This window comes from Danio rerio, chromosome 1 (assembly GCF_049306965.1).
Source record: "Danio rerio strain Tuebingen ecotype United States chromosome 1, GRCz12tu, whole genome shotgun sequence".
In the NCBI taxonomy this organism is placed as follows: Eukaryota; Metazoa; Chordata; class Actinopteri; order Cypriniformes; family Danionidae; genus Danio; species Danio rerio.
In genome coordinates this window covers 34,336,887-34,363,379 of record NC_133176.1, presented here as the reverse complement: position 1 = coordinate 34,363,379, position 26,493 = coordinate 34,336,887, and the positions used below count along the sequence as shown (strand labels likewise).

At 35.5% G+C, this 26,493-nt stretch overlaps 1 protein-coding gene across 1 annotated transcript; it reads left to right on the top strand.

Annotated features, from left to right (window-relative positions):
• Positions 1-337: 337 nt before the first annotated feature.
• Positions 338-25,032, top strand: dis3 (DIS3 exosome endoribonuclease and 3'-5' exoribonuclease). The gene is made up of 21 exons (XM_021471210.3): positions 338-621; positions 3,864-4,021; positions 4,165-4,358; positions 5,675-5,748; positions 5,842-6,009; positions 6,110-6,271; positions 6,520-6,636; positions 8,433-8,570; positions 9,593-9,739; positions 9,826-9,942; positions 10,040-10,141; positions 11,641-11,705; positions 11,836-11,920; positions 12,023-12,150; positions 12,248-12,334; positions 14,199-14,355; positions 16,895-17,109; positions 19,042-19,210; positions 19,421-19,579; positions 19,683-19,805; positions 24,639-25,032. The coding sequence occupies exons 1-21, from the start codon at positions 403-405 to the stop codon at positions 24,705-24,707; spliced, it is 2,853 nt and encodes a 950-aa protein (XP_021326885.2). The 5' UTR covers positions 338-402; the 3' UTR covers positions 24,708-25,032.
• The last annotated feature ends 1,461 nt before the right edge of the window (positions 25,033-26,493 follow it).

Here is a 26,493-nt window from a genome sequence, read left to right as displayed (position 1 = left end):
AATATTTTCAGGTTACTAGAGCTAAAATGTCGTCAAAGATGTCGAAATTTTCGTGAATCGTAGGAATTTTCCGCCATCTAGTGTTGAATAGAGTGAACATATCAGCTAACGTAAAATGACAGAAGATTAACATGCTCTAACTGCTTACAGCCTCCCAATAATTTACAGCATTTTCAAACACATTGTAAGCCATTTTATCGGCGCATGTGTGAGTTCAGCCAAATATTATAGAATACACTTAAAGTGACTTTGGTTCTTCGTTGTAAGTAAGACTAGGAACCTTTATGTCGCTGAATCACCCCGGAACAATATAGAGGCGGCGCGCGGCTGCACACGCGGGTTCACTGTGTGCTGTGTTTTGGTGGAACAGCTCTTCAAAACCGCTTGACCATTAGCTTGACCATGTTGAAGTCCAAAACATTTGTAAAAAAGACCCGTTCTGGCGGAGTGTTGAAAATCGTACGGGAACATTATCTCCGAGATGACATCTGGTGTGGAAGTGAAGTTTGTAAGGAGTGCAAAGATGAAGCTCCGGTGCTGCAAGAAGAAACTTGTATAGAAAGCAACCTCTGCCCATATCCTCACTATGTAATCCCAGACACCAATGTGGTTTTACATCAGGTACATTCTGGTTTTTTGTTTTGTTTTGTTGTTTTATATGTGTAATTCACTTGTCTGTAGTTGAACCCCAACATTGTCTTCAGAATATCTGAAAAAGATATTGAATTAACGCTAGTCCGTTAACGTTAGACTTTTTGTGTTGTCGGTGTATGACAAATTATCATGAGGAACCTTATGAAGCGGGGTTAAAAAAATCTGTAACGTTAGTTGGCTTAAGGGCTTTAACGTGTACTTAAAAAAATATGACTGTTTTTTTGTTATTTGTATTATGTTTTGTTGTTTATATAGGTTAATTAATTACGTTTTATTTATTTAACTTTAGTTATTAAAATAGGTCACTGCTTTAGTCAAAATTAAAACTGCAAAGTTTTAAATGCTGCATCAAATCATTTCCATAAAACAACAGGGTTGTTTTTTTACAGGGGGAATTAACTTAACAGTTGTTCTTTGGCAAAATATATTTTATTCAGATTTGATCTTGTTTTAGTTAAATTAAGCATTTAATTCATTCAGAGAAATGTTGCATTAAGCAAAAACATTACACAAATTTGTGCCTTACCACAGCTATTAAAAAAATGGTTTGTCATAACAGGTTTTTTAACGTTTTCAAACAGTAAGTGAAATAGATTTTTCTTCTCCTGAGCAGTAGTTTTTTTTTTTTTTATGTATTTTTGTCTCTTCCAAAAAAGTATATGATATATTATAAAATATGTGTCATGGTGGCTCAGTGGTTAGCACTGTCAGCTCACAGTAAGAAGGTTGCTGGTTCAAGTTCAAGCTGGGACAATTGGCATTTCTGTGTGGAGATTGCATGTTCTCGCTGTATTTGTGTGGGTTTTCTCCAGGTGCTCCAGTTTGCCCCACAGTCCAAAGACATGCTCTATAGGTGAATTAAATCAACTATATCGGCCATAGTGTGGGTGTTTCCCAGTGTTGGGTTGCGGCTGGAGGGGCATTTGCTTTGTAAAACATGTGCTGGAATAGTTGGCGGTTAATTCTGCTTTGGTGACCTCTGACATTAAGACAGGGCCAAAGGAAATGGAATGAACAAATAGAATAAATATATATGATACCATATAATTTCTTTGTAATAATCCATGTTAAGTTAACAGCTACTTTGATAGTACAGTACTTTATATACATAAAACAAAAATATAATTTGCGTAGTTGAATTTAGGAAAAAAACTGCAATTTTATATTTAATAACTGTCCCTAAAACCAAGGTTTTACTTTAAGTTTATATATTTTTTATTAATATGGTTAAAATGATCAAATATTATGTTATTATTGGTTCTGGTTTAAATAAATATGTTAAATTTTTACTTAAATTATCAATTTAAATGACAATGGACAAACTGTTTCATATTTTGAAATTATTATTTTCTCAAAAGTAGTTTGAAACATTAAGGTATGCACTTAATCTTGGAATACATTTATTATGGTTACTACATTTTTTTTGATGTAGACACCAAAATTCTCATATTTGATTAAAGTGTTTCTGAAATGTATTGCGATTGTGATGCATTTGTAGGCCAGTGAATCTGCATAAAATATAATAAACATATTGCAAAAATAAAGATACAACATAGTTTTCTGGAGAGTCTGCAAGTATTTGGAGCACTGAAATTAAAAGATCAAGTGTAAAATAACACTAAAACCTTTCATCAAAGTTGGCCTAAAACTATTCAACAACATCCATTCTTGTCTCAGGAAAGTTTGAAAAAAACATTTGTTATCCACTTCAAATGTTGACTTCTATGGTCTTCTTTATAGAAATAATTAAATGCAATTATTTTTTGTCAAAGCTATTTATTTGATTATTTCTAGTGCCCATATGGTTTAAATTTGCTTAAAGTCTTACATAGTCATTTGCAGGTCTAAAAAATAAATAAATAAAAAAACACAGTTTTCTGGTTCCAGAACAATGACTGTAAAAAATATGGACAACGCGACAGCCCCTTTTCCCATTGAACGCCTTGAGGGCAAAACGCCTGCTTGACGGGCACAAACTGTCGCAAAAGACTGCTGAAATTGGAGCCTTGACATGCGCAGAAGGACTGTCTGATGGAGCCAGAGGAGGAGCCGCGAAAATGAGCGGAGTCCAGCTTCCAACCAAACGCTTTATGTAAAATCAACCACGCCCCCCGAACTTCTCAGCATGCGTTTGCTGTCATATCAACACAAATGAATTTAATAACGTTAACAAATATGAGTGTTTTATATATTCAATCGCGCCAGCTCCAGGCCGCAGCACATAACATACTCGTGGCGTCGCGGGCTGATTCCGGCTCGCATGCGGCAGCGCCGGCTCGCTCGGCCGCCACATCTGGCTCGATTGACTCGGGCTGGAATCGGGCAGTGAGTCCAGGCATACGGAGTAGGTCCAGCAGAGGTAGTCAGTCTGAGCTCTGAGGGGTAAGTCTCCGGCAGGCGAGAATCTAGCCGGAACTAGCCCGAGTGTATTTTGCTATCTGGGTGGTTAGGCGTGTATCAGCAAACTAATAAAGCCCGAAAAAAGCCCTGAACTTAGCGAATAAACAGTGTTCCACCAGGATCATGTATGTCAGAAACTATAGTTTACTGCTGAACTCATTTTGTCATGGTAAAATAACACAGAAATCGAATAATAACACTTCAGTCTCCTGCCGAAGCTCAGACGCGCTGCTTTGAGAAACTGTCAATCACAGCTGTCAATCACGATGACACGCCCAGCATTAAATTACTGCTAAAAACAAACTGTTTACAAAAATGAAGATCTGCACCTATTTCAGCACAACAACCAGTGCCTTAATCGACCAGAACCATCTTTCGGGACATTTTTATTTTATTTTATTGTGTAATTAATTTTTTTATTTAGGCTCAAGTCTCCTTCATTAACACGGAGGAGGCGGGCTTTATGACTTGTACTGCAGCCAGCCCCCAGGGGGCGATCTAACGGCCGAGACCTTCACTCAAACGCAGGCTTGCGGCACACTTGTTCCAGAATCCCAACTTAACATTGCAGATTCTGCGATGCAACTATTGCAGATTAGCACATTATAATATTGATATATTGTGCAGCTCTAGTGTAGTGTAAAGAATAATAATTTGGAAAAAAAGTTATGTGATATAATTAAAATCTACAAATGCAAATAAAAAGTGAATAATACAATAGTTTTGGATGTTTTCCCTCTGTTAGCCTGAATGCTGGCAGAGTCTTGCTTTAAATGACACATAACTGATTTGGAGTTTAATTCCGACAGATCGACATCCTTGAGGACCCTCTGATCAGGAACGTCATTATTCTTCAGACCGTTTTACAAGAGGTCAGACACAGGAGTGCACCAGTTTACAAAAGAATCAAGGATGCTATTCACGAAAAGGAAAAGCACTTTTACACCTTTACAAATGAGCACCACAGGTAACTCATTTTTCCAGACTGTATTTATTTTTAACCAAGTAACTTCACAACATGCTTTTTATTTGGCTTGAGTACATTGTCAGCACCATTGCTTAATGTTAGGACCCTTTATAGTATAATCTTATCTTTATTTTTGTTTAAAGGGAGACATTTATTGAGCGAGAGCAAGGTGAAAGTGCTAATGATCGCAATGATCGAGCCATCCGTGTCGCTGCTAAATGGTACACTGATCACCTTGCTAAGGCAACTGATGGCGGGACACTGAAAGTGGTTCTGTTGACCAATGACCGGGCCAATAAAGAAAAGGCAGAGCAGTTTGGTCTTACTGTGTACAGATGTAAGAGACATTGTTTTTGTGTTCCTCTAAGGTTTTGTGCCTATAGTTCAACATTCATTTGACTCCATTTACTCTAATGATTTTTGTGGAAAGATTATGACGTTTTTTTTTGAGATTTAAATAAATTTAAGGGTTAGTTGTACCAAAAACACACTTACTGTTTACTCGCTCTCAAATGAGTTTCTTTCTTTCGTTGAGCCCAAAAACAGAAGATTTTGAAGAATATTGGTAACCTATTACTATTCTGTATGACTTCAATTGATCAATCAATTAATAAATACTGTGGAAGTCAGTGTACTTCATAGAATCTGTTTGCGCATAATGGAAGAAATAAACTCAGATTTGGAATAAGTTTAGAGAATAATTTAAGTCAAAAGTAAAATAAATGATGACATGATTTCAAATTTTGAATTAAATACTAAAATTTGGCAAATATGGTTCAAACAATAGTGATGTTTTATAATGTTACAAAATGTTTCAAATAATACTTTTTTTCCTTAATTTATCATAAAAACGGTTATGGTTTCCAGAAAAAAACATTAGGCAGCACAACCATTTTCAACATAAATATTTCTTATGCATCAAATAAACTTGTTTATAATGATTTCTGAAGGATCATTTAACACTCATAACTAGAGGAATGGCAACACACGGGATTACATTTCATTTAAAAAAATCTATAAATATATATATATATATATATATATATATATATATATATATATATATATATATATATATATATATATATAAACAGTTGTATCAAATTCTGATCATATTTCACAAGCTATTGCTGTATTTTAATTTAATGCAAAATTGATGCTTATAATTGATGAGCATAAGGAGACATAGCTTTCAAAAATGATAGTCATGCCTTTAACTTTCTAACAGGAAAGTCAGCACAATAATAATTTTTAATTACTTTAAAAAATAATTTTAAACATCCTTAAAAGGATAGTTCATTCAAACATGAAAATATTTTTTTCATTTACTCACCCTTGGCTTGTTCCAAACCAGTTAACATTTTTTGGTTCTGCTAAACACACAACAAAGATATATTGAAGGATGTTTGATAGAATTGACTTTTATAGTAGGAAAAAAACATACTATGCAAGTCAGTGGTAACAGGTTTCCAGCTTTCTTAAAAAAAAAATCTAATATAATTGCTTTGAAACGAGTCAAGCTTGAGTAAATGATGTATACATTTTTATTATGAGGTGAACTATCCCTTTAATCTTTAATCATATAGTAATAACTGAAATTGCATGTTATAATATGAATACTGGTTTCATTTGTATAATTTGTTTCTTTTGTAGGTGAAGAGTATATCAAGAGTTTGGTTGGCAACCCTGAGCTTGTGGACAGGCTTGCAATGACATCTGATGATCAAGTGCGTACAATGTGTTGACTGAAGAACAAGGTTTTTTTTCTGTAGAATATAGTTGTTTTAATTACATAATAACTTCTCTTTTATTATCTATAGAATGAAATCACTGGCAGTAAGTTACTCTTTCCAGAGCACCTGCCCTTATCCAGGATTCAGACTGGCATCAAGAATGGAGTATTCATTCAGGGTACATTTCATGCCAACCGTGATAACTATCTGGAAGGGACAGTCTTTGTAAATAGAGAGGGGGAGGATATCAATGAGGTAATTAAACTGAATGATAAACGATCAGCCATTAATTGTTTATCTGATAAAATAAATATGATTTCAGCAGAAAATAGTCTAACATTGGATGTTTTGGTAGATTCTACTTCAAGGCCTTCAGAATTTAAACCGGGCTGTGAATCAAGATGTAGTGGCTGTTGAACTCTTTCCAAAAGACCGCTGGGTTGCTCCATCATCTGTCGTCCTTCAGGATGATAATTTAAATGATGAAGATACTGAAGAAGATGAGAATGACAGTAAAGTAGGTTAAGTCCAATATAAAGATCAATGGTTCTACCATTGATACAAGAACAAACATTTGTTAAAACAATAACAATAGTTACCCTGCTGCTGGATCAGAAAGGTTTTGTTTCAGAAGCAGTAAATTATTTTTTTTTATTGAGCAATAATAATAATAATAATAACAATAATAATAATGTACGCTGTGTTTGTATAAATGTTGTTACCAATGCAATGCTTTTGTAATGTGTGTACTCTTTTGTGTTGTAGTTGAAGAGTGTAGCATCAGAGTCTAGTGTCCTAAAACCCACAGGAAGAGTGGTGGGCATCATAAAGAGGAACTGGAGGCCTTTCTGTGGGATGCTTGCACAGTCACAGATCAAAGAGGTAGCAGTGCACCTCCTTTGCTTATATTATTTGTATTGTTGGCATGTCTGCCCTAGACATGATTTAGATTTTGTGTTCACATGCCTTCTCATTCATTTCAGTTCAGTTTTTTGTTGTGTATAAGCTTGTTTAGTGCCATGAGCAAATGGCTTATGGTTTCATAATGTCGTACTACAATTACTTTTTATTTCACATGTCTTTTCAGGGGTCAACAGTAAGGATTTACCAAATTTATCAACAAAAATAAATAAATAAATAATTATTTCTTAGCCACAAATTTAAATATTGGGTTAATAAAAGCTAAATATAGCTGTATACATTAACTTCTTATTCCACTAAACTTTTCTTTAAAAAAATTTTTATTTAAAAAAGAATTATTGCCATGTATCTGTCCTGGCTAAAGGTCTCTTTAATCACCAGTTAACTACACATAAATGGTGAGTTAATCTCCTATTAAAGCAATGTTATTGTAGTAAATGATAATTAAACCATATTCATTCAGTTTCTTTTCGCTTAGTCCCTTTAATCATCAGGGGTTGCCACAGCAGAATGAGCCGCCAACTTATCCAGCATATGTTGTACTCGGTGGATAACCTTCCAGCTACAACCCAACACTGGGAAATACCCATATACTCTTGTTGTTACACACATACACTACGGTCAATTTAGCTTACCTAATTCACCCAAAGACAAGGAGAACATGCAAATTCCACACAGAAATGACAACTGACCCAGCAACCTTTCTGCCTTGAGGCAATCGTGCTACCCACTGCACCACTGTGACGCCCTTAAACCATATTAACAAAAATAACTAAGCAAAAGACAGCAGGTGAAAAACAAACCGTGTGTGATGATGAAAGGATGATGTGCACGGTTAATGTAAGGCCTACTAATAATCTGTTCAAAGAATGGTTAAAGTGAATGTGGCAACTGCTGCTGCTGCTTGCAAAAATATATATTTTTTTAAAAACATCTGGAACTTTTAAAAGCAGCAGGACTGTGGGTGCACAAGCATCACTTTTGTCCAGTCTATTTCAAAGACAACCGATCGCAGCAGTTGCGTTTCCAGGCATGTTTGCCTCACGCCAGGAACCGAGATCGCATTTGCTTGTCGCACACATCACATTACCTGTCTAACCTGCCACAGCTGATATCTATTCACATTTAGAGGGTTGGCAGGTGTTAATATCAAGCCCTCGGCACAATGCTGGGCCAAGGCAAAGCTGGAATTATCAGACCACATGATGGTGGTCTGATAATGCCTGATTTTCACCTTTAGAGAATCAGGGATGAAATCTCGTCCAGGATCTTGATCGGTTACGATTCTCATTGCAGATTAACTGGTGAAGTGAGCCATTTAAAGATATAATCTGGCGTCTCACAATCTTTGCATCTCACAATCTTGTTGAAGAAAAATTGCAGCCCCTTCGATCTTATAAAAACATGTTTGGAGTAAGGTGATAATTTTTTTTGGATGGACATTGTATACAGTTGTCAACATTTGAAGTGAATGTTAACCTTTGAATAAAGTTCTCCTAAAACAATTAAACAACATCAAAATTGTCATAAGACAAGAATGGATTGACTTTTTTGATCCACTTCAAATTTTGACCCTGTGTATTTTCTAAAATAAGATGAAAGCATGCAAACATAATTCAGTTGTAGCTAAAATAATGTCTAGATTTTGTAGCTTGGCACAATCTTAAAAGGCAAAATGACCAAAAATGTATAAAATATTATATTCCTTTCTGGTGCATTTACTTTATTTTTTGTATTATTTTGAATTTAAACACCAGGCAACAAGACACCTTTTCACTCCAGCAGACCGGAGAATCCCACGAATCCGCATTGAAACCAGACAAGCTGCCACACTGATTGGACAGAGGATTATGGTTGCTATAGATGGATGGCCTAAAAACTCAAGATACCCAAACGTAAGTGTTGATTATTTTTGACATCCTTTTTTTTGCAATATTTTAAAGGGCACATAGTTTACCCCTTTTTTATGATTTAATATTAATATTATAGTTATTCTGAGTGTGCCAGTTTAGCATCAGTTTAAAAACACAGTTCAGAATTTTTTATTATCATGTGTTTAAAAGTGTCATGCGTGTGGACAGCTCCCTGTTTTAGAGGCGTGTTGCTTCACATAAAAATTAATTTAAAATTCCCGGCCAATGTAACAAGGGGGCAAAGCTAATAGCTCCCCCGCTCTGTGTTTGGCAACAAACAGGCAGACAGAGAGAAGCAGCATGACAGGATCAGCATTCAGCCGTACATGTATGCCTCGGACACGGACCAAGCAGAGAGTGCACAATCATTTGTGTCTTTGTATAGTTTTACAGCCAACTGTGTGCTAGTTTAAAGTTCCGAGCTTGTACACCGAGCCTAATAACTACACACACTGAATTAACTTTGACTGAGGCACCGGATGACCCACTTAGAGCCGCGAAATGGCACACCAGACATGGACATTCGCACATTCATGTGGTGAATGCTGATCTTGTGTAGAGCCCAATGAGCCTTGCATCTAAAAATAGAGCAAGGGTGTTCCTTTAGTGACATCGTTTTGACACACACACGCTGACAATGGCGGACGTGAAACGACAAACTGATGATTAGGTGACGCGTCCCTGTCAATCAATATTGTTGGGCGGGGGGACCGCACTCTAAAAAATCTAAAAACTGCTCCAATTGGTCCAACGTTTTTATGTTGTTAACTTGGAAAAAAAGGACTGGCTGTGTTTATATCATTCCAATATGACGATCTATACTATACTTACACAGTTGTCTGTCCAAACAGCTTAAAAAGTATTTTTTTCACCATAGGTGCCCTTTAATGCAAACTAATGTAGCTATGAAATGTAATAATCATTTAAACAAAACTGCAATCTGGAAACGTGGATAACATTCCACTCACTAATCATTTCCTAAATCACTTCTCGATGTCTCTCAGGGTCACTTTGTGAAAAACCTTGGCACTGCTGGAGATAAAGAGACAGAGACCGAGGTGCTTCTTCTAGAGCATGATGTTCCTCACCAACCCTTCTCTCAGGCTGTTCTCAGTTTCCTTCCCAAGATGCCCTGGGGTATTACAGAGGAGGTATTCTAAAAGGATTAATTGTATGTAAATGTTTCATAATAACTGATGAAATGCACAAGGCTTGATGTTTATCTGTAATCCCTCAGGACCTGAAGGTCAGGGCAGATCTCAGACATCTCTGTGTGTGCAGTGTGGATCCTCCTGGATGTACAGATATTGATGATGCTCTTCACTGCCGGGAACTGGAGAATGGAAATTTGGAGGTATAGCAGTTTGTGTAAAGTATCAAATGAGGTAAATAATAATGTGGTAGTGCAGTTCTTTTGAGTTTTTGCATTAAATGCTGTAATTTTGTTATAGGTTGGTGTTCACATAGCAGATGTCAGCCATTTTATTCGGCCAGGGAATGCACTAGACCAAGAGGCTGCAAACAGAGGCACCACAGTTTACCTTTGTGGAAAGGTATTTATTTGTGAAAAAAAGCAATGCTTATAAGGATTTAAGGAATGCCAATGTGTTCACATGCACTTAAATAGAAAAAAGTAAAGAAAAACAGAAATTTGCCTAATTCTGTATTTGCCAAGTTCTTTTTTGAATTAGCCTTTTGTTGGGAAAAACTAATTCTAATAAATATTCAGTTGAAGACAACGTTGTTTGACTTGTTAAATTACCTGCTGTGAAACAACTAGTTTTTCACCTGCTGTGAAAAAAAGAGTTTTTTTTTCCAATTTAATAGTTTAATTATTTAATAGTTAATTACGAAGTGAAGATTTTAACACTTTTTTTAAACAATGTTTATTGTTTTATAACTAATTTCTAATAATTTATTTTGTCTTTGCAATGATGACAGTTTATAATATCTAACCAGTTAATGTATTTTGCAATATGCTTGTGTTCAGTACGGTATGGTTCGTTTTCACTGTCAAAGTGTACCTAAAGGCGAACTGTACCATACCACTTTTTGGTTCCTCTTTGCGAAGGGTACCTAGGAGGAAAAACCATACCAAAAGGTGGAGCAAGCTGCGCAGCTGAACGCTATTAGTTTACAGAGATGCATCACTTGAAGAAGTAGAAGAATGAAAAAAAGGAACAGTATAATAATATATACATATAATAACAAGCCATGGTCGACCCGAGCTCAAACAAACCTTGTCGTCGTCTTGATGAACAGCAAGATAACAAGAGGTTACATGTGCTGCTGAAGATTAAAGACAGATATGAGAGGTTTGCACTGATTGTGGGCTATATTTCGTTTTGTTCGTGAACCCAAATAAGGACTAAATATTTGCTGTGTGTAGTTTTTCTGTAATTGGTAACGTATCATAGATTGTAAGGGTCTGTATGTGTTTATATATGTTGCATTTATTTATTTATTTCACACAATTGCAGATGTTACTGTAGGCTATTTCACATTATCATTGATCAGCAGTTATAATCTAATTCTGTTATAGAAAGGTTTGTAATGAACATTTATACACAAGTATTTATGTGTATAAAGCATCTGTTTTGTGAGAAGTGATTCTCATATGATATATGAATGACCCGTACAGCGTTATTGCGACATTTCCTCTAATTAAAATGACATTGTCTGAAACCAAAAAGGACCAAAAGGATAACTTCCTTACTCTGTTAAAAAACACTTGGAAAATATTTGAAAAAGAGTACCTTTGCTTAATTTTTTGCTATATTTGTGAATAATTATTGTTGGATTTAATTTTAAAATTTAATCAGAAACCAGATAACTGAGAAAATTGCTTTACATTGTGCATGCTTCAATTATTATAAATAAATGTTATTCCTTTAACAGATTTATTTATGTAAAATAAATATAAAATCATTCCACAAAAATGTGTTGAGTTATTTAACAGATTTGAGTTTGATAATTATAAGAAAGTTTTACACTGCCTTTATTCAGTACATTATAATAATTTCTGAATTTCCATTGTCGTTTCTTTTGAAAGAGAATAGACATGGTTCCTGAACTTCTGAGTTCCAACTTGTGCTCACTGCGGTCCAACGTTGAGAGGTGTGTTTTCTGTGAACCTTTTATTACATGAGTGATTACCTTTTGCACTCACTCTGATTTTTTATTCTATAATTTCAAATCAATTGTATAGTGAAAACATTCACTTTCTAATGAGCAATTGCTCTCTTAGGTTGGCATTCTCTTGTATTTGGGAGATGAATCATAAGGCTGAAATCATCAAAACTCACTTTACAAAGAGTGTCATTAACTCAAAGGTTTGCTGCATTTAATTTTCAAAAATAATTGTAAACTAAAGTCGGTCCAGTGTAAAGAATTTAATTTTTTATGTTATTAGTTTTTTTTTGTTTTTGCATTAGGCCTCACTTACATATGCAGAAGCTCAGATGAGGATTGATGACACCACCATAAATGACGACATCACAAAGAGCCTTCGGGGCCTTAACAAATTGGCTAAGATCTTAAAGGCCCAGAGAATTGACAAAGGGTATCTCTATTTAACTAGATCTGTCTTTTTTAAACATGGTTATGATTTTTTAAAAACTGTTACATAGCTTATCTTACTGTTGTTGTTGTTATTTCAGAGCGCTGACACTCTCATCTCCTGAAGTACGCTTCCACATTGACAGCGAAACGCATGACCCTATAGATCTGCAGACCAAAGAACTAATGTGAGCTTTTGAAATGTGAATTATGTTATTTATTTTTATATTCTGAACTCCAGAATAGCATGTATTGGCTGAACAAATAAGATCAATAAGGTCTAAAGATACAGACAGCAACATCTGGTTTGATTGCGCTGTACACGTAATGTTAATATCATTACAACTAAAAGTTTTGTTTGTTAGAAATGCATATTTGGCTGTAACTAGAGTTGATGGTCACATAACGTTAGTTCATATCCACATCATGATTAACACAAATGATATTTTATATACATTACATTTGTTATGAAAAAAAATTATTTATTACCTAAATAGAGTAATTTCACATCGGTTAACATTGGGATGTACAAAGATGGGAAAAAATATCAAGATGGACATGTTTACATATATTATTATGTTTATTTGTCTGTTTAAACACACCTAAATCCCAAAGTGTTCAATTTTGCTTCTTTGCAAATCGCATCTACAGAAGCTGTTTGGAGAACAGTGTCTTCTCATTATGGAGCGCGTCTGACAGTCACGCAATGCTCTGTGAATTGACTGAATTACAGGTTGTATAGGAAAGACAATGACGCATGACTTTAGAGAGGAAAGGAATGTGGCTGTTTTTATATTAATTTCAACATGTTTCATGCCAAAACAAAAAGAAAGCAGAATTCTCTTAAACAGCTTTTGGAGTTATATATCATTTAAGAGCAGTTGTGTTCAAAGAAAGATTAAAAATGTGGAAAAATACTTAAAAGGGATGATAGTGAGATAGAATTATAAAATAAGGGAGAAATCTGAGGAAAAGGGGGAGGTCAACAGCACTTCTCTATATGCAATAGGCTGAAGTCTGATAAAGTTAAATAGTTGAATTGTACCATTTTTGAATCCATTCATATTGTGTAGGTCAATAATGTCATTTGTGCAAATGTGTAAGTTATTTTTTTGGGTGAGCCATACCTGTTACGTCCAACTGGTTATAGCATAAATGTGGCATTAATACAAGGATAAGATCAAGTATTTAAATTGAAAAAAAAGTTTCTGAGAAAATTTTTGAGAACTGAGAAACGATTTAAACTGAATTCAATAAGGGTAATCCGAACCGGATTCTCTAAAATTATTGCTGCATCCTCCAAATGGTGCATTTGATGCCAAAGGCTTTCTCAATTTGGATCCTCAGTCAAATGTCTACCAAGTAATGAAGGATACTATCGGTAGTTCTTTCACAGCCTTAAACATCCCAAGATTTATTGTGCACTGTTTTTAAAGAAATTGCAAAATCAAAAGCACTATGACATTTCTTACCAAGATGTAATTTTATAGACGTTTACATTTTTATGTGCACATATGTTTACTTTGGCCCATGCATTTAAACAGTTTTGGAACCTTGTTTGCCTTCAGATCATTTTAAGTTTTTTATTTAAGACTCAATTGTCTCATTTCAGAACTTACAGTTGAGTGCGTGTAGATGTTGAAGGACTCACATTTGAAGTTTACAGTCTCTGAATTGTGACACAACTATTGTTTCACCTGTTTTCAGGATCAGTGTTGTGGAGAATGATAGCACTGCCTCATTTAGCTTTAAACTAGTTTAATCTGTCATTTGTTAACACCTCCTGGTTGGTCTTCCATCTGTTCATTGGTCTTATGAATGATTAGTCCAACAATATGTTTTTGTTCTAGCTTATACTTAGCTTATAATATAGCTTATATTATATATTCTTCTAAACTGTGCTGATAAATGGTCCATGTAGTGTGTCATTTAAATTTTTTTTTTTTTTTTTGTAAAATATTACCATTTGGTCTCAGTCTGGAGCCTTTCTGTTATTTATGTAAAAAAAAAAATTATTCAATTACTTGTTTTATGTTATGTTATTTTCCCCAGGGAGACTAACTCTATGGTAGAGGAGTTCATGTTGTTGGCGAATATCTCAGTAGCTCAGAAGATCTATGATGAGTTCTCAGAATGTGCTCTGCTGAGGAAACATCCTGCACCGCCACCGTCAAACTACGACATCCTCATCAAGGCTGCAAAGTCCAGGGTGGGCATAAATCCTTTCATTTCTAATTTTATTTTAATAAAACTGTAATTTAAATGCACAACATGTTTATCACATTTATAAATGCTGTGATCTAACTGAACAGAAGGCAAGTCTGTTTTGTTTTATGGTGTTAAATTAAGCAGGTTATAGAAGGAGAGTTTTAGCTATGGATCATCATACAATTAATGTACCAAACACGCAGATGGTAAAAATAAATTAAACCAATGTTAGACTTTTTTGCTTTATTTAGTTTGGGGCAGTATTTTCCCCACTAGAATTAATATTTAAAGGTCCCGTTATGAGACTCTGATAAACATCAAGCAAAACTGAAGAGTGAATGCATGCAATTTAATTTTGAAATGATCCTATCAAGATTAAGGTGTTTTGAAGGTTTTTTTTTCATTAGAAATGTTTCTGACTACCAAACACTAATGATTACACCTTTTACTATCACTTCAGTGATATATTGCTTCACCGCCCTGCTGAAAAAAAACAGCTTAAACCAGCCTAGGCTGATTGGTTGGTTTTAGCTAGTTGACCAGCCTGGTTTTAGAAGGTTTTTGGCCATTTCCAGGCTGGTTTCAAGCCATTTTCAGCCTAGTCCTAGCTGGTCAGGCTGGGAGATGACCAGGTAAAACCAGCTTGACCAGGCTAGCCAGGTTGGGAGCCCAACCCAAACCAGCTATGTCCAGCCTACACCAGCTGGTTAAGCTGGTTTTAGCTGGATTTATCTGGTCATTTTTCCAACCTGACCAGCTAAGACCAGGCTAGAAATGACTGGAAACCAGCTTGGAAATGGCAAAAACCCTCTAAAACCAGACTGGTCAACCAGCTAAAACCAGCCAACCAGCCTAAGGTGGTTTAAGCTGTTTTTTTAGCAGATGCTATTAGGGATGCTCAGAATAACCGATTAACCATTACCCATGCTTATGCGCCAGGCGTGCCTCACGTTTTGCCGTTGCGCGCTGTGCGCTCAAGCGGGAAAAGCATGTTACCTCAGTCACGTCTTTTTCATTCTTCAATCAAATAAAAGTAGAGTAGGGGTTTCCTCTGAGGTGATAGCAGTGTTTGTGTTGTCAAGACGACTACGGCCAACTTTTAATGATGAAGGAGAGACTATTGGTCGCTGTTCCAGAGCTGTATGACTTTACAAATCTTGAATATAATGCTATTCAAGATTTTTGAAGTCATATAGCTCTGGATGACTTGAAACAGCGACCACTAGTCTCTCCTCCATCATTAAAAGTTCACCGTAGTCATAGTGACAACATAAAAGGCAGTGAGGTGCACCTTGCGTTTTAGGTTTCAGGGTTGACAGTGCATGTCAAAGAACAAACCAAGCATGAAGACAAATGAATTGTCTGTAGACCTCCAAGACAGGATTGTCTCAAGGCACAAGGCTGGGGAACATTACAGAAAAATTTCTGCTGCTCTGAAAATTCCAATGGGCACAGTGGCCTTCATCATCCGTTAGTGAAAGATGTTTGGAACCACAAGGACTCTTCATAGAGCTGGCTGGCCATCTAAGCTGAGTGATCGGGGGAGAAGGGCCTTAGTCAGGGAGGTGATCAATAACTTGATGGTCCCTCTGTCTGAGCTCCAGCATTCTTTTGTGTAGAAAGGAGAACCTTACAGAAGGACAACCATCTGTGCAGCAATCCACCAATCAGCCTGTATAGTCGCCTGTATATCGCCTGTATAGTAGAGTGGCCAGACGGAAGCCACTCCACTCACTCTTTGAAGTGTATGCCAGGCATTACGTTTAGAGAGAACCAAGCACCTCTCTTCCCTAGGCTAATACCATCCATACAGTGAAGCATGGTGGTGGCAGCAGTATCATGCTGTGGGGATGTTTTTCAACAGTACGAACTGGAAGACTAGTCAGGATAGAGGAAAAGGTGTATGCAGCAATGTACAGAGACATCCTGAATGAAAACCTGCTTCAGAGTCCTCTTGACCTCTGACTGGGTCGACAGTTCATCTTCCAGCAGGGCAATGACCCAAAGCACACCGCCAAAATATCAATGTAGTGGCTTCCCAACAACTCGGTGAATGTCCTTGAGTGGCCCAGTCAGAGCCCAGATCTAAATCCTATTAAACATCTCTTGAGAGATCTGAAAATAGCTGTACACCATCGCTTCCCGTCCAATCTGATAGAACTTGAGAGGTACTGCAAAGAGGAATGGGCATAAAACCCCAAAGACAGGTGTGTCAAGCTTGTGGAATCATATTCAAAAAGGCTTGAGGCTGTAATTGCAGCCAAAGGTGCATCACGTGCACATGTGATTTTTTTATTTTTTTTTAAATTCATTTTTTATTTTGAATAAATTTGCAACAATTTCAAAAAATCTTTTTTCACATTGTCATTATGGGATATTGTGTGTAAAATTTTAAGGAAATAAAGGAATTGAATCCATTTTGGAATAAGGCTGTAAAAATTTTTTGAAAAAGTGAAGCGCTATGAATACTTTTTGGATGCACTGTATGTATTGTTTGTCAGTTTCATTGACATTTCTCTCCTGTTGTTCTTGTCATTCAGGATCTGGAGATCCACACAGATTCCGCCAAAGCTCTGGCCGATTCCCTAAACAATGCAACGATTGAGAACTTTGCATATTTCAACACTCTTCTGAGAATTCTGGCCACCCGCTGCATGATGCAGGCTGTGTATTTCTGCTCGGGCATGGACAGTGATTTCCACCACTATGGCCTGGCATCACCTATTTACACACACTTCACCTCACCCATCAGAAGGTGAGGTGCACTCAAAAACTGCTATGTATTCAATTGAAAGGGTTTAGTAAGTTCAAAAAAAGATAAATCTCATAATTTACTTCCACTCCCCAGGATCTAAAATAAGCACACAAAAAATATTATTACTAATAGTTCTATTTATCAAACTAGAGTGGACACAACAGTGAACAGTGTTGCAAAGGGTCATGGTTTTGTCCTGTTTTCAATCCAAATATCTGAAAAACATTTTAAATCAAGAAACATACTAGACACATGAAATAGCATAAATTATGTCTTGTTTTCTGAAATAACAAAATAAGTAAAAGTTTACTTAAAACAAGCTAAATTATTTGTCAATGGGGTAAGAAAAATAATCTTAATGAGATATAATCTCAAACAGAAGTTTTAAGCATCACTTCATTTTTTCATGCAATTTTTTTTTGTTTAGTAATCTTGATTTAAGATTTTTTTGATATTTGGACTGGAAACGACACGAAATGACTAAGTAAGAAAAGCTTTTTTGCTGTGCAGCTATACATGACAACAGATGAAAAAATAAATGATCCAAATAAGGCAAGAAAATAAAAACATGTCTTTAGTCTTGCAATGCAGGGCAAAGTAACTGTACCACAACAGCTTCATTCTGTTATTAACATTTTCACTGCTCAGTTTAAAAGATTCTATCTAGCCTTGGATTGAGTTTTGTTAGGCGATCATTATTTTAGAACGCTCTCCCTTAATGTTTCTGTGTCGTCGCGTCATTTTTGTCACGTGACACACCGCAGCCACAATAGCGCTGTATGACAGATGTATTCCTTTTATTATAGTTTTCCCGATCAATACAAAATATTCACACGCTTGCTCATCATCTCATCAACTACCTGATATTCCAATTCACAATATCATCTGAGTGTTTTTGTTGTTTAAAAGACGTATAAATAATCTTGATCGTGATCTATAACATGAGATGGGCATTGCCATGTTTACTTGAGTCCGGTTGTATGCCTCATACATAAAAGCAGGATTCAGCACGTAAATTCATCAGTTACTCCCAAAATGCTTGCAAGCAAGTGGCTGGCCATCTGGGAGAATAATAGTTTAAACTTTGTTGTTACTCTCACTACGTGTATCTGATATGAATAATACACATCAGCAAATTATATTTGAATAGATTGTTAGACTTTCATAGACTTTCTTGTGTGTTTTAAAAACTCTAAATGTATTGTTTTACTAGTACTTGTGTGTATTTACATGCCTAAAACAAAATAAGCTTTGTGTGGTTAGAAACTTTGCATAATTGTGATAATATGACACGTCTTTCTCTGGCTCCAAAGCTCAATTCGAATTTTTCACGTCATGCTTGTCAAGCTGGATAACAAGTAAACACCAGCACCATGGACATTACGTTTCTCACTTCAAAACGGAACAAAAGTAGGATTTTGTAGTGATTTGGGATTTGTTGCTCCCTTCCTCGCCATGTATCTTTCCTCTAACGTTACCTCAGCTTGTTTATTTTTCTCTGTCCTGTCTGTGAGGCGCCGAACTCTGCTGGCATCAGTGCGCAAGAGAGGCAGACTGCCTTCACTCTGCTCCTCGCTCAACTAAAGTTTTTTTCAATAATAAAACATCTCCGCTTTGCAACATGACAAATCGATTATGAAATTCATTGCCAATGCTTTTAGTAATCAATTTTAATCGATTTATTGTTGCAGCCCTATTTTAGCTTTCTTCTAACTATCTTATTTTGTGCCTAACAAAAGTATAATTACAGAATGCTTACATTTATGCCAAGCGTAAACTAACTCTGCAATCAAAACATGACATTTGGCCGAAATGATTTCACAGATGATTCATCCACTGGGATCGTATAAAATACCATGATGATGACAGTAATTCTTCACAGGCCAAGTTCTCTTGATTGAACATTTATACTTGTGCTGTTGTATTTTGTAGATACGCTGATATCATCGTTCACCGTCTGTTAGCAGTGGCTATTAATGCAGACAGCACATACCCTGATTTGATGGACAAGCATAAGCAGTCGGCCTTATGCAACAACATCAACTACAGACATAAAATGGCCCAATACGCACAGAGAGCCTCAGTGGCCTTCCACACTCAGGTTAGTACAAACACTTAACATCTATACTAAAAATCCCTAGATTGACCCTTTGTCTTGCAAATAACCATATGTGGAAACAACCATATGTATATACACTTGTAATAACCCCCCAGTAGTACTCTAGGGTTTTTCCAATAAGTATTTCCATGACTAAATGGTTAAATGCTTTGTTTTTATTTTAACATGATATCTGTCATTTTGACCCTTTAGCTGTTTTTCAAGAATAAGGGAATCATAAATGAAGAAGGCTTTATTCTGTTTGTGAGAAAAAATGCCATCATCATCCTCATCCCTAAATTTGGTTTGGAGGGGACCGTGTTCTTTGAGAACAAGGACAAACCCAGTCCTCGTCTCAGCTTTGACACGGAGGTTTGTTTAACGCTTGACATCTGTTTGTGTAACCTGTAAGCAGGCAACATTAGCATGATCTTAGCTGGTATTCACCAGGTGCTTGTTTTTTTTTTTTTCTCAGGGTCCTACGCTTAAAGTGGAAGAACACACTTTCCGCATCTTTGATCGAGTCAAAGTCACAATTAGTCTTGATGCTTCCAACTTGCAGCACCAAAGGATCAGAATGGCGCTCACTGAGCCTGTGGTATGTTTTTATTTATTTTTCATTGCAAAAACATTTTTTCATGGCTCCAAGAAATACAGGAGTTTTGAGCTAGTGCTGCAACTAATAACTAGAGCAGGGGTTCCTAAACTTTTGAGCTTGTGACCCCCCAAAAAAACTATTCCATTGACTTGCAACCCCCACTATTCTCAGAGGTGGTTAAAAACATACAAACGTTGCAAACATTGGTGCACACATACCAATAGGCCAATATAAAAACAAGAATATTAATAATTTTTTGTCATTTAATAACTATGTTTAGTTTAATACAGTGCTCAGCATAATGAAGTACACCCAATTGAATATGAAAATGAATATTTTCACACATTTTGAAAATTAATATTTGTATCCATTTCTCAGTAAATATAGGCAATGTATTTTGGTGCATTTATACATAACAGATTTATTAAACAGATATATTTATTAAAATATTATATTTTACTCTCCAAACTTATTTAGAAATTGAAAGATACAATTAACTTTAAGGGAAAAAAAAAAAAAATATATATATATATATATATATATATATATATATATATATATATATATATATATATATATATATATATATATATATATATATATATATATAAAGAAAAAAGTTACAACCTACATAAATTTTTCCATTTTTCTCTTGATTTTTTTCTCTCTCTCTTTTTTTTTTTTAAATTGTGTTTAATATTATTCTTTTACATATAAATTTGGCTGTGCTATTTTTTGGACCATTAACGTAAGCTATTTTGTTAGATAAGCTAAAGATTTGGCTTCAGTACTGACTAATCTAATGTATTTGCACAAATGTAATATTGTATAGCTTCCCAATAAATATGAATTTAAAGGATCGATTTGTGAGGGGTGTACTTAAATATGCTGAGCACTGTATTAATCTTATCTAATGAGACTGGTGGGCACAATGTTTACTGCACAAGTCTATTCTTGGTTTAATTTTGAAGACCACTTGGAGATCATTGTCTATGTTTAGTTATGAATGTTCTTTTTTTTCTAAAAAACTATTATTTTGAATTTACGCGAGTGCCATAAAGGTGTCAAAGATAACAATGGTGCTGTAAAATCAATCTGCTGCAACTAATGTAATTAATATTAAATAATACAATTAATATTAACATAACATAAACACCCCAGGGGATGCAATCCAAAGAAAAAAAATCTAAAGGCTTATGGCTTTTTATTTGAATGAGCGTCAAATCCAGATTTCACCATTTCCAGATGAGAAAAGCTCCTGGATAAAAAATGTTGCTTACGACATGTATTTCTGTCAAGCGTCGCGTGAGCTGTAATCCACACGTGAGTCCAGCTGTGCTCTCATAGCGTGAAAATGAAAACAAAACCTTAGATGCAGTAAATTATAAAAGCAACACTTGACGAGCCATATCTCCTAACAATTCTTCTTCTCCCACTTGTTTTGGCAATACAACGTGGTGTCTCTGCCATCTGAACACTGTACAGGTAAAACAGGTACAGGTCTTGGAAGCTATCATGCATATTATTAAAGTTGCACCGCATACACAACAGAGTATCCTGATTTGAACCAAGTCTTTCTCATGAATGAATGCAGCACACTCAGAGACGTCCCGAAGTACTCCAAGGTACAAACGTCCAGTATACACGCTGTAATACACACAAGTATCTAATCGGCATGACGTAGCTTCAAAAATTTGTTTTAAACCGGAAGAAGGTATTTGCTCGGAATAACACAAAAACAACCAATTTTCACTTTTTGTGAAATATATGTGTTCTAATAGTGTTTTTAGCAGTGTGGGACACATATATGACTGTCAACAGCTGTAAAAAAATGTGTTTTGGTGTTTCGTGACTCAACTATTTATTTGATTTAAGTGGATAACTATTAAAATAAAAATAGTATTACTATCTTATTTTAATTTAACAACGTAAAGGAAAACTTTGTCATTTTTGTCGATGGAGAGTGGGAAAATATCTTTTCTTTTCAAATGCATGTTAAACCAAGTGAAACTAAAAGCTGATTTCAACAGGTTGCATATTAAACACATCGACACGATTCTATTGGAACTTGATGGAATTAAGATTGAATTGAATTTTAAGGGCATTGTCTTTTCAATTAACCTTCAACAATAATGCAACATCGATTAAAACATTAAACAACAATTCCTTTACACACATCTTGAGCTTAAATGACTAAATACGAGTTACAGAAGCTAAGAATTTGTCAAGAAGATGAAGAAAGTTTTTCAAAATTGTCCTAAAACAAGTATGTTTGTTCAATAGTTGGAAGGTGAAAGGGTTTGATCCACTTCAATTGTTGACTATTATATTTTGATAATAAATAATTAATGTTAACTATTTCTTTGATTTAAGAGGATAACTATTACAGGTAGTATTATTACTTTATAATTTTAATTAAAAAATGTAAGGTAAACATTTTACATGTCTTAAACCGTGTACAGCACATGAATCCTTCAAGCTACATTAAAGGGATAATTCACACAGAAATTAGAATTCTGTCATTCTTTAGTTTTTCCAACTCTGTTTGACTTTTTTTTTGAGCACAAAGATATTTTGAAGAAAGCTGGTAACCTGTAACCTTTTTACTACTATGAAAGTCTATGGTTACAGGTATTGAACTTTTTTTCAAAATATTTTCTTATGTGTTCCACAGAAAAAAGTTCATTTTCCATTCAGAGTGAACTATCCCTTTAAACTATGTACAAAGCCTGTCAAATCCCTTGACTCACTGACTACAAAGTTGAAAAAATGTCCATGATCAAAAATAACAGAAGAACTAACAGCTTATGCGTTCAGCACTAAGCAGAAAAAAAAATTGCAAACTTATTTTTGTTCTAAAATGCCTTTGACCAAAGTAGTTAAAGCAGCAAAACAAGTGTCTTGGCTAGAACAAGTAATCAATAACAATGAAAATGCATCTTTTATCACGTGTCTTGGTTGTTGTACAGGGTTCACACACATTTTCACAACTACAATTCCAACATGACTTATAAGTTATTTAATATACTAGACCAATATAGTTACCAAAATGTAATTTCTGCTGATGGAAAGTAGAAGTAAAACTAAACGCTGATTTCAACAGGTTTCATATTAAACACATCGACACGATTCTACTGGAAATAGATGGAATTAAGATTAAATTAAATTTCAAGGGCATTTTCTTTTCAATAAACCTTCAACAATAATGAAACTGATTAAAACATTGAACAATAATTCATTCATTTTCTTTTTGGCTTAGTCACTGTATTTATCAGGGCACACCAAAGCGGAATGAACCACCAACTTATCCAGCATATGTTTTACACAGCAGATGCCCTTCCAGCTCCAACCCATCACTGGGAAACATCTATACACACACTCATACACAACGGACAATTTAGCTTACCCAAGTCACCCGGAGGAAACCCACGCGAACACGGGTTGTCAATGCAAACTCCACACAGAATCGCAAACTGACTGAGCCAAGACTCGAACCAGCGACCTACTTGCTGTGAGGCGAACGTGCTACCCACTGCACCACCATGCAGCCCAACAACAATAATTCATTGAACAATAATTCATTTACACAAATATATCCCTAGTAGCCCTATCATGCACCCTGCGCAGTAAGGCGCAAGACGTGTTTGGAGCAATTTGTTGCTATTTTCAGACCAGCGCAACTCAAATACTAAAAGGGAGGTCTGCTAAGGCACATTGTTGGCGCGGTTGCTGTTTTGAGGAACTGAAATAGACTGCACCATTGACCACCTAAAACATTTACACACTGGTTAAGACCTTAAAGTTCAGCGCAGAGCACGTTAGTTACTAGTATTAGCATAATTTTTTTTTATTATTATTTTGCATTATTTAATAAATGCATATTTATATCTGTTTGAATAAAAACAAGTTTAGATTTGGTCCGTTTAATTGTTTTCTCGCTTGTGAAGCATTCCGTATTTCCACTTACAAAGTCCGCTTTGTAAATAGCCAATGCGCAATAGCCGGAAGCAACTTAAAGGGAATAGGAGATTCTGATTGTTTTATTGCATGTTATGCTCAAAACACACCCATAACTCATTGAGAGTATAAGCACAACCCTGTTAGATCATGCGCCAGGGTGCAGACCGTATTTTTCCATCCTTAAAATAGCAAAAGTGGATTCTGACATGCCCTTAATGCTTTTGCACCATGCGCTTCAGACTTATCGGTTGTTCAAATAGAGCTTATTGAGTTTAAATGACTAAATAAGAGTTAAAGAAGCAAATAATTTATTAAGAAGAAATTTTATTAAGAATTTATTAAGAAAGTCTTGTCGACTTTATTCATGGTAAATTATTATTACATTTTGATTATATGGGAAAAAATTTGAAGTTTGACAGACAAAAATACATGATATTCCATTATTTAAAAAAAATAAAAATCCTTACTCTAAAGGTGTAGATTAGACGTTTCAAAATTCCATGCTATTACAGAAATCCCATGAACCCTATATGTTAAGAATATTGTATTAAGCAAGCTCGTGTATAGAATTATCCTTGGTTATATACTTTTTTTTCTTCTTTTACCAGCTCACTCTGCATAGACAAAAAGCATATAGTGCAGTACACAAGCCTTAAGCTCAACCACTCTCGAAAGTTATGTTTCAGTCCACCTCTGCACATCCGCTATTATTATCGAAAAAAATGATGAAAAATGTAGGATATATTTTTATTTGATAAAAACAAAATGCACAAACCATGATGGGAACACTGATATATATTAAGAGATTTAAGAACTTTTTACAGCCTTGCGACTTTAATCAAACTTCTAATGTGTGTTTTCTTTTTTTCTCAGATCCCTGGTGTCAGTGTACCCATCCCTGAATCAGAACCAGAGGCCAAAAAACCCAAGCTTGACCGTTGATATACGAGCATTTAAAGCTATCATACTACTTTATATAAATGCTAACTTTTGCTTTCAGCTCATCTACAAGGTAGTTTCATGAAGACCTTGAGTTAACACCTAAAGCAGTAAAATGGACACAAATGGGTTTTTAATAGTTTTTTTTATAATTATTGAATGCATCCTGTACTGTTTTTGCTCTTGATTCTCTTCTCTTTTTTTACTAATACACAATTTTTATCTGTTAGAAACGATCAATAGCACTGTATCAACAGTGAGGAGTCTTTCTGTTGGTTTCATTGTCATTGAAAACAGAACATCAATATTAAACAAACTTTTGAAGAAATTCCTTTATTTCTGTTACTGTTTTGTGTAGTAAATAGAAGATGAAGTGGGTTGTTATAGAGAACAGCATGATATTCAGGATTCTCACTTTCATTTATCACTTCTCCATTGCCTAAATACTTAAAAAGTGAAATTAACACTGAATTATATTCTTTTCAAAGTCCTTTTTAAAATATGTCAGATAAGGTTAGCATTTTACTACATTTGTACATCAGGAAATAAGTAAAATATGTATCTTATTTACTGTTTGCATTTTATTCATTTTCTTTTCAGATTCGTTGCTTTATTTTTCAAGGGTCGCCAAAGTAGAATTAACAGCCAACTATTCCAGCATGTTTTACACGCATACACTCTCGCATTCGCACTGATCCACTATGGCCAGTTTAGCTTATTCAATTCACCTATACCACATGTCTTTGGAATGTGGGGGAAACTGGAGCACCCGGAGGAAACCCACGCCAACACAGGGAGAACATGCAAACTCCACAAGCGCTAAACGTTCCAACCAGGACTCGAACCAGCGACCTTAGTGTAAGGCAACAGTGCTAACCACTGAGCCACCTGTTTGCATCCTATTATTTTACATGTGAAACCCTTGCATAATGTAAATTGCAGCATTTCATGATGTTCATAAGGCATAGAACTTTATTAGGTAACTTGTCCAACTGCTCGTTAACGCAAATTTCTAATTAGCCATCACACGACAGCAACTCGGTGCATTAAGGCATGTAAACATGGTCAAGATGATCTGCTGCTGTTCAAACAGCATTAGAATGAGGAAGAAGGGTGACTTTGAACGTGACATGGTTGTTGGTGCTGGATGGGCTGGTCTAAGTATTTGAGAAACTGGGGCTACAATTAGCACAGGCTCATCAAAATTAAACAATAGAAGATTGGAAAAACTTTGCCTGGTCTGATGGGTCTCGATTTCTGCTGTGACATTCGAATAGTAGCGTCAGAATTTGGCATCAACAACATGATAGCATGGATCCATCCTGCCTTGTATCAATGGTTCAGGTTGGTGGTGATGGTGGTGTTTTCTTAGCACACTTTGGGCCCATTTGTCTGATGGCTACTTCCAGCAGGATAATGTGCTATGTCCTAAAACTCAAATCATCTCACTGTTTTTTTTTTTTTAATATGACAAGGAGTTCACTGTACTCAAATGGCCTCCACAGTCACCAGATCACAATAAAATAAAGCACCTTTGGCACGTGGTGGAACGGGAGATTTGCATCATGGATGTGCAGCTGACAAATCTGCAGCAACTGCGTGATACTATCATGTCAATAAGGACCAGAGGAATATTTCCAATGTCTTTTTGAATCTATGCGACGAAGGATTAAGGGAGTTCTGAGGGCAAAAGGGGTCAAACACGGTACTATTAAAATGTACCCAATAAAGTGGCCAGTGAGTGTACATAGTGTAATAGGAATTAATCTAAATCAAAGAGTATCTAGTA

Bases quoted from the DNA above. Each gene is read 5' to 3' on its own strand.
- dis3 (XM_021471210.3), top strand. From the start codon at position 403: ATGTTGAAGTCCAAAACATTTGTAAAAAAGACCCGTTCTGGCGGAGTG. The intron at 6,272-6,519 runs GTAGGTTAAGTC...TTTGTGTTGTAG, and splicing joins AAGATGAGAATGACAGTAAA to TTGAAGAGTGTAGCATCAGA. The intron at 9,740-9,825 runs GTATTCTAAAAG...GTAATCCCTCAG, and splicing joins CCTGGGGTATTACAGAGGAG to GACCTGAAGGTCAGGGCAGA.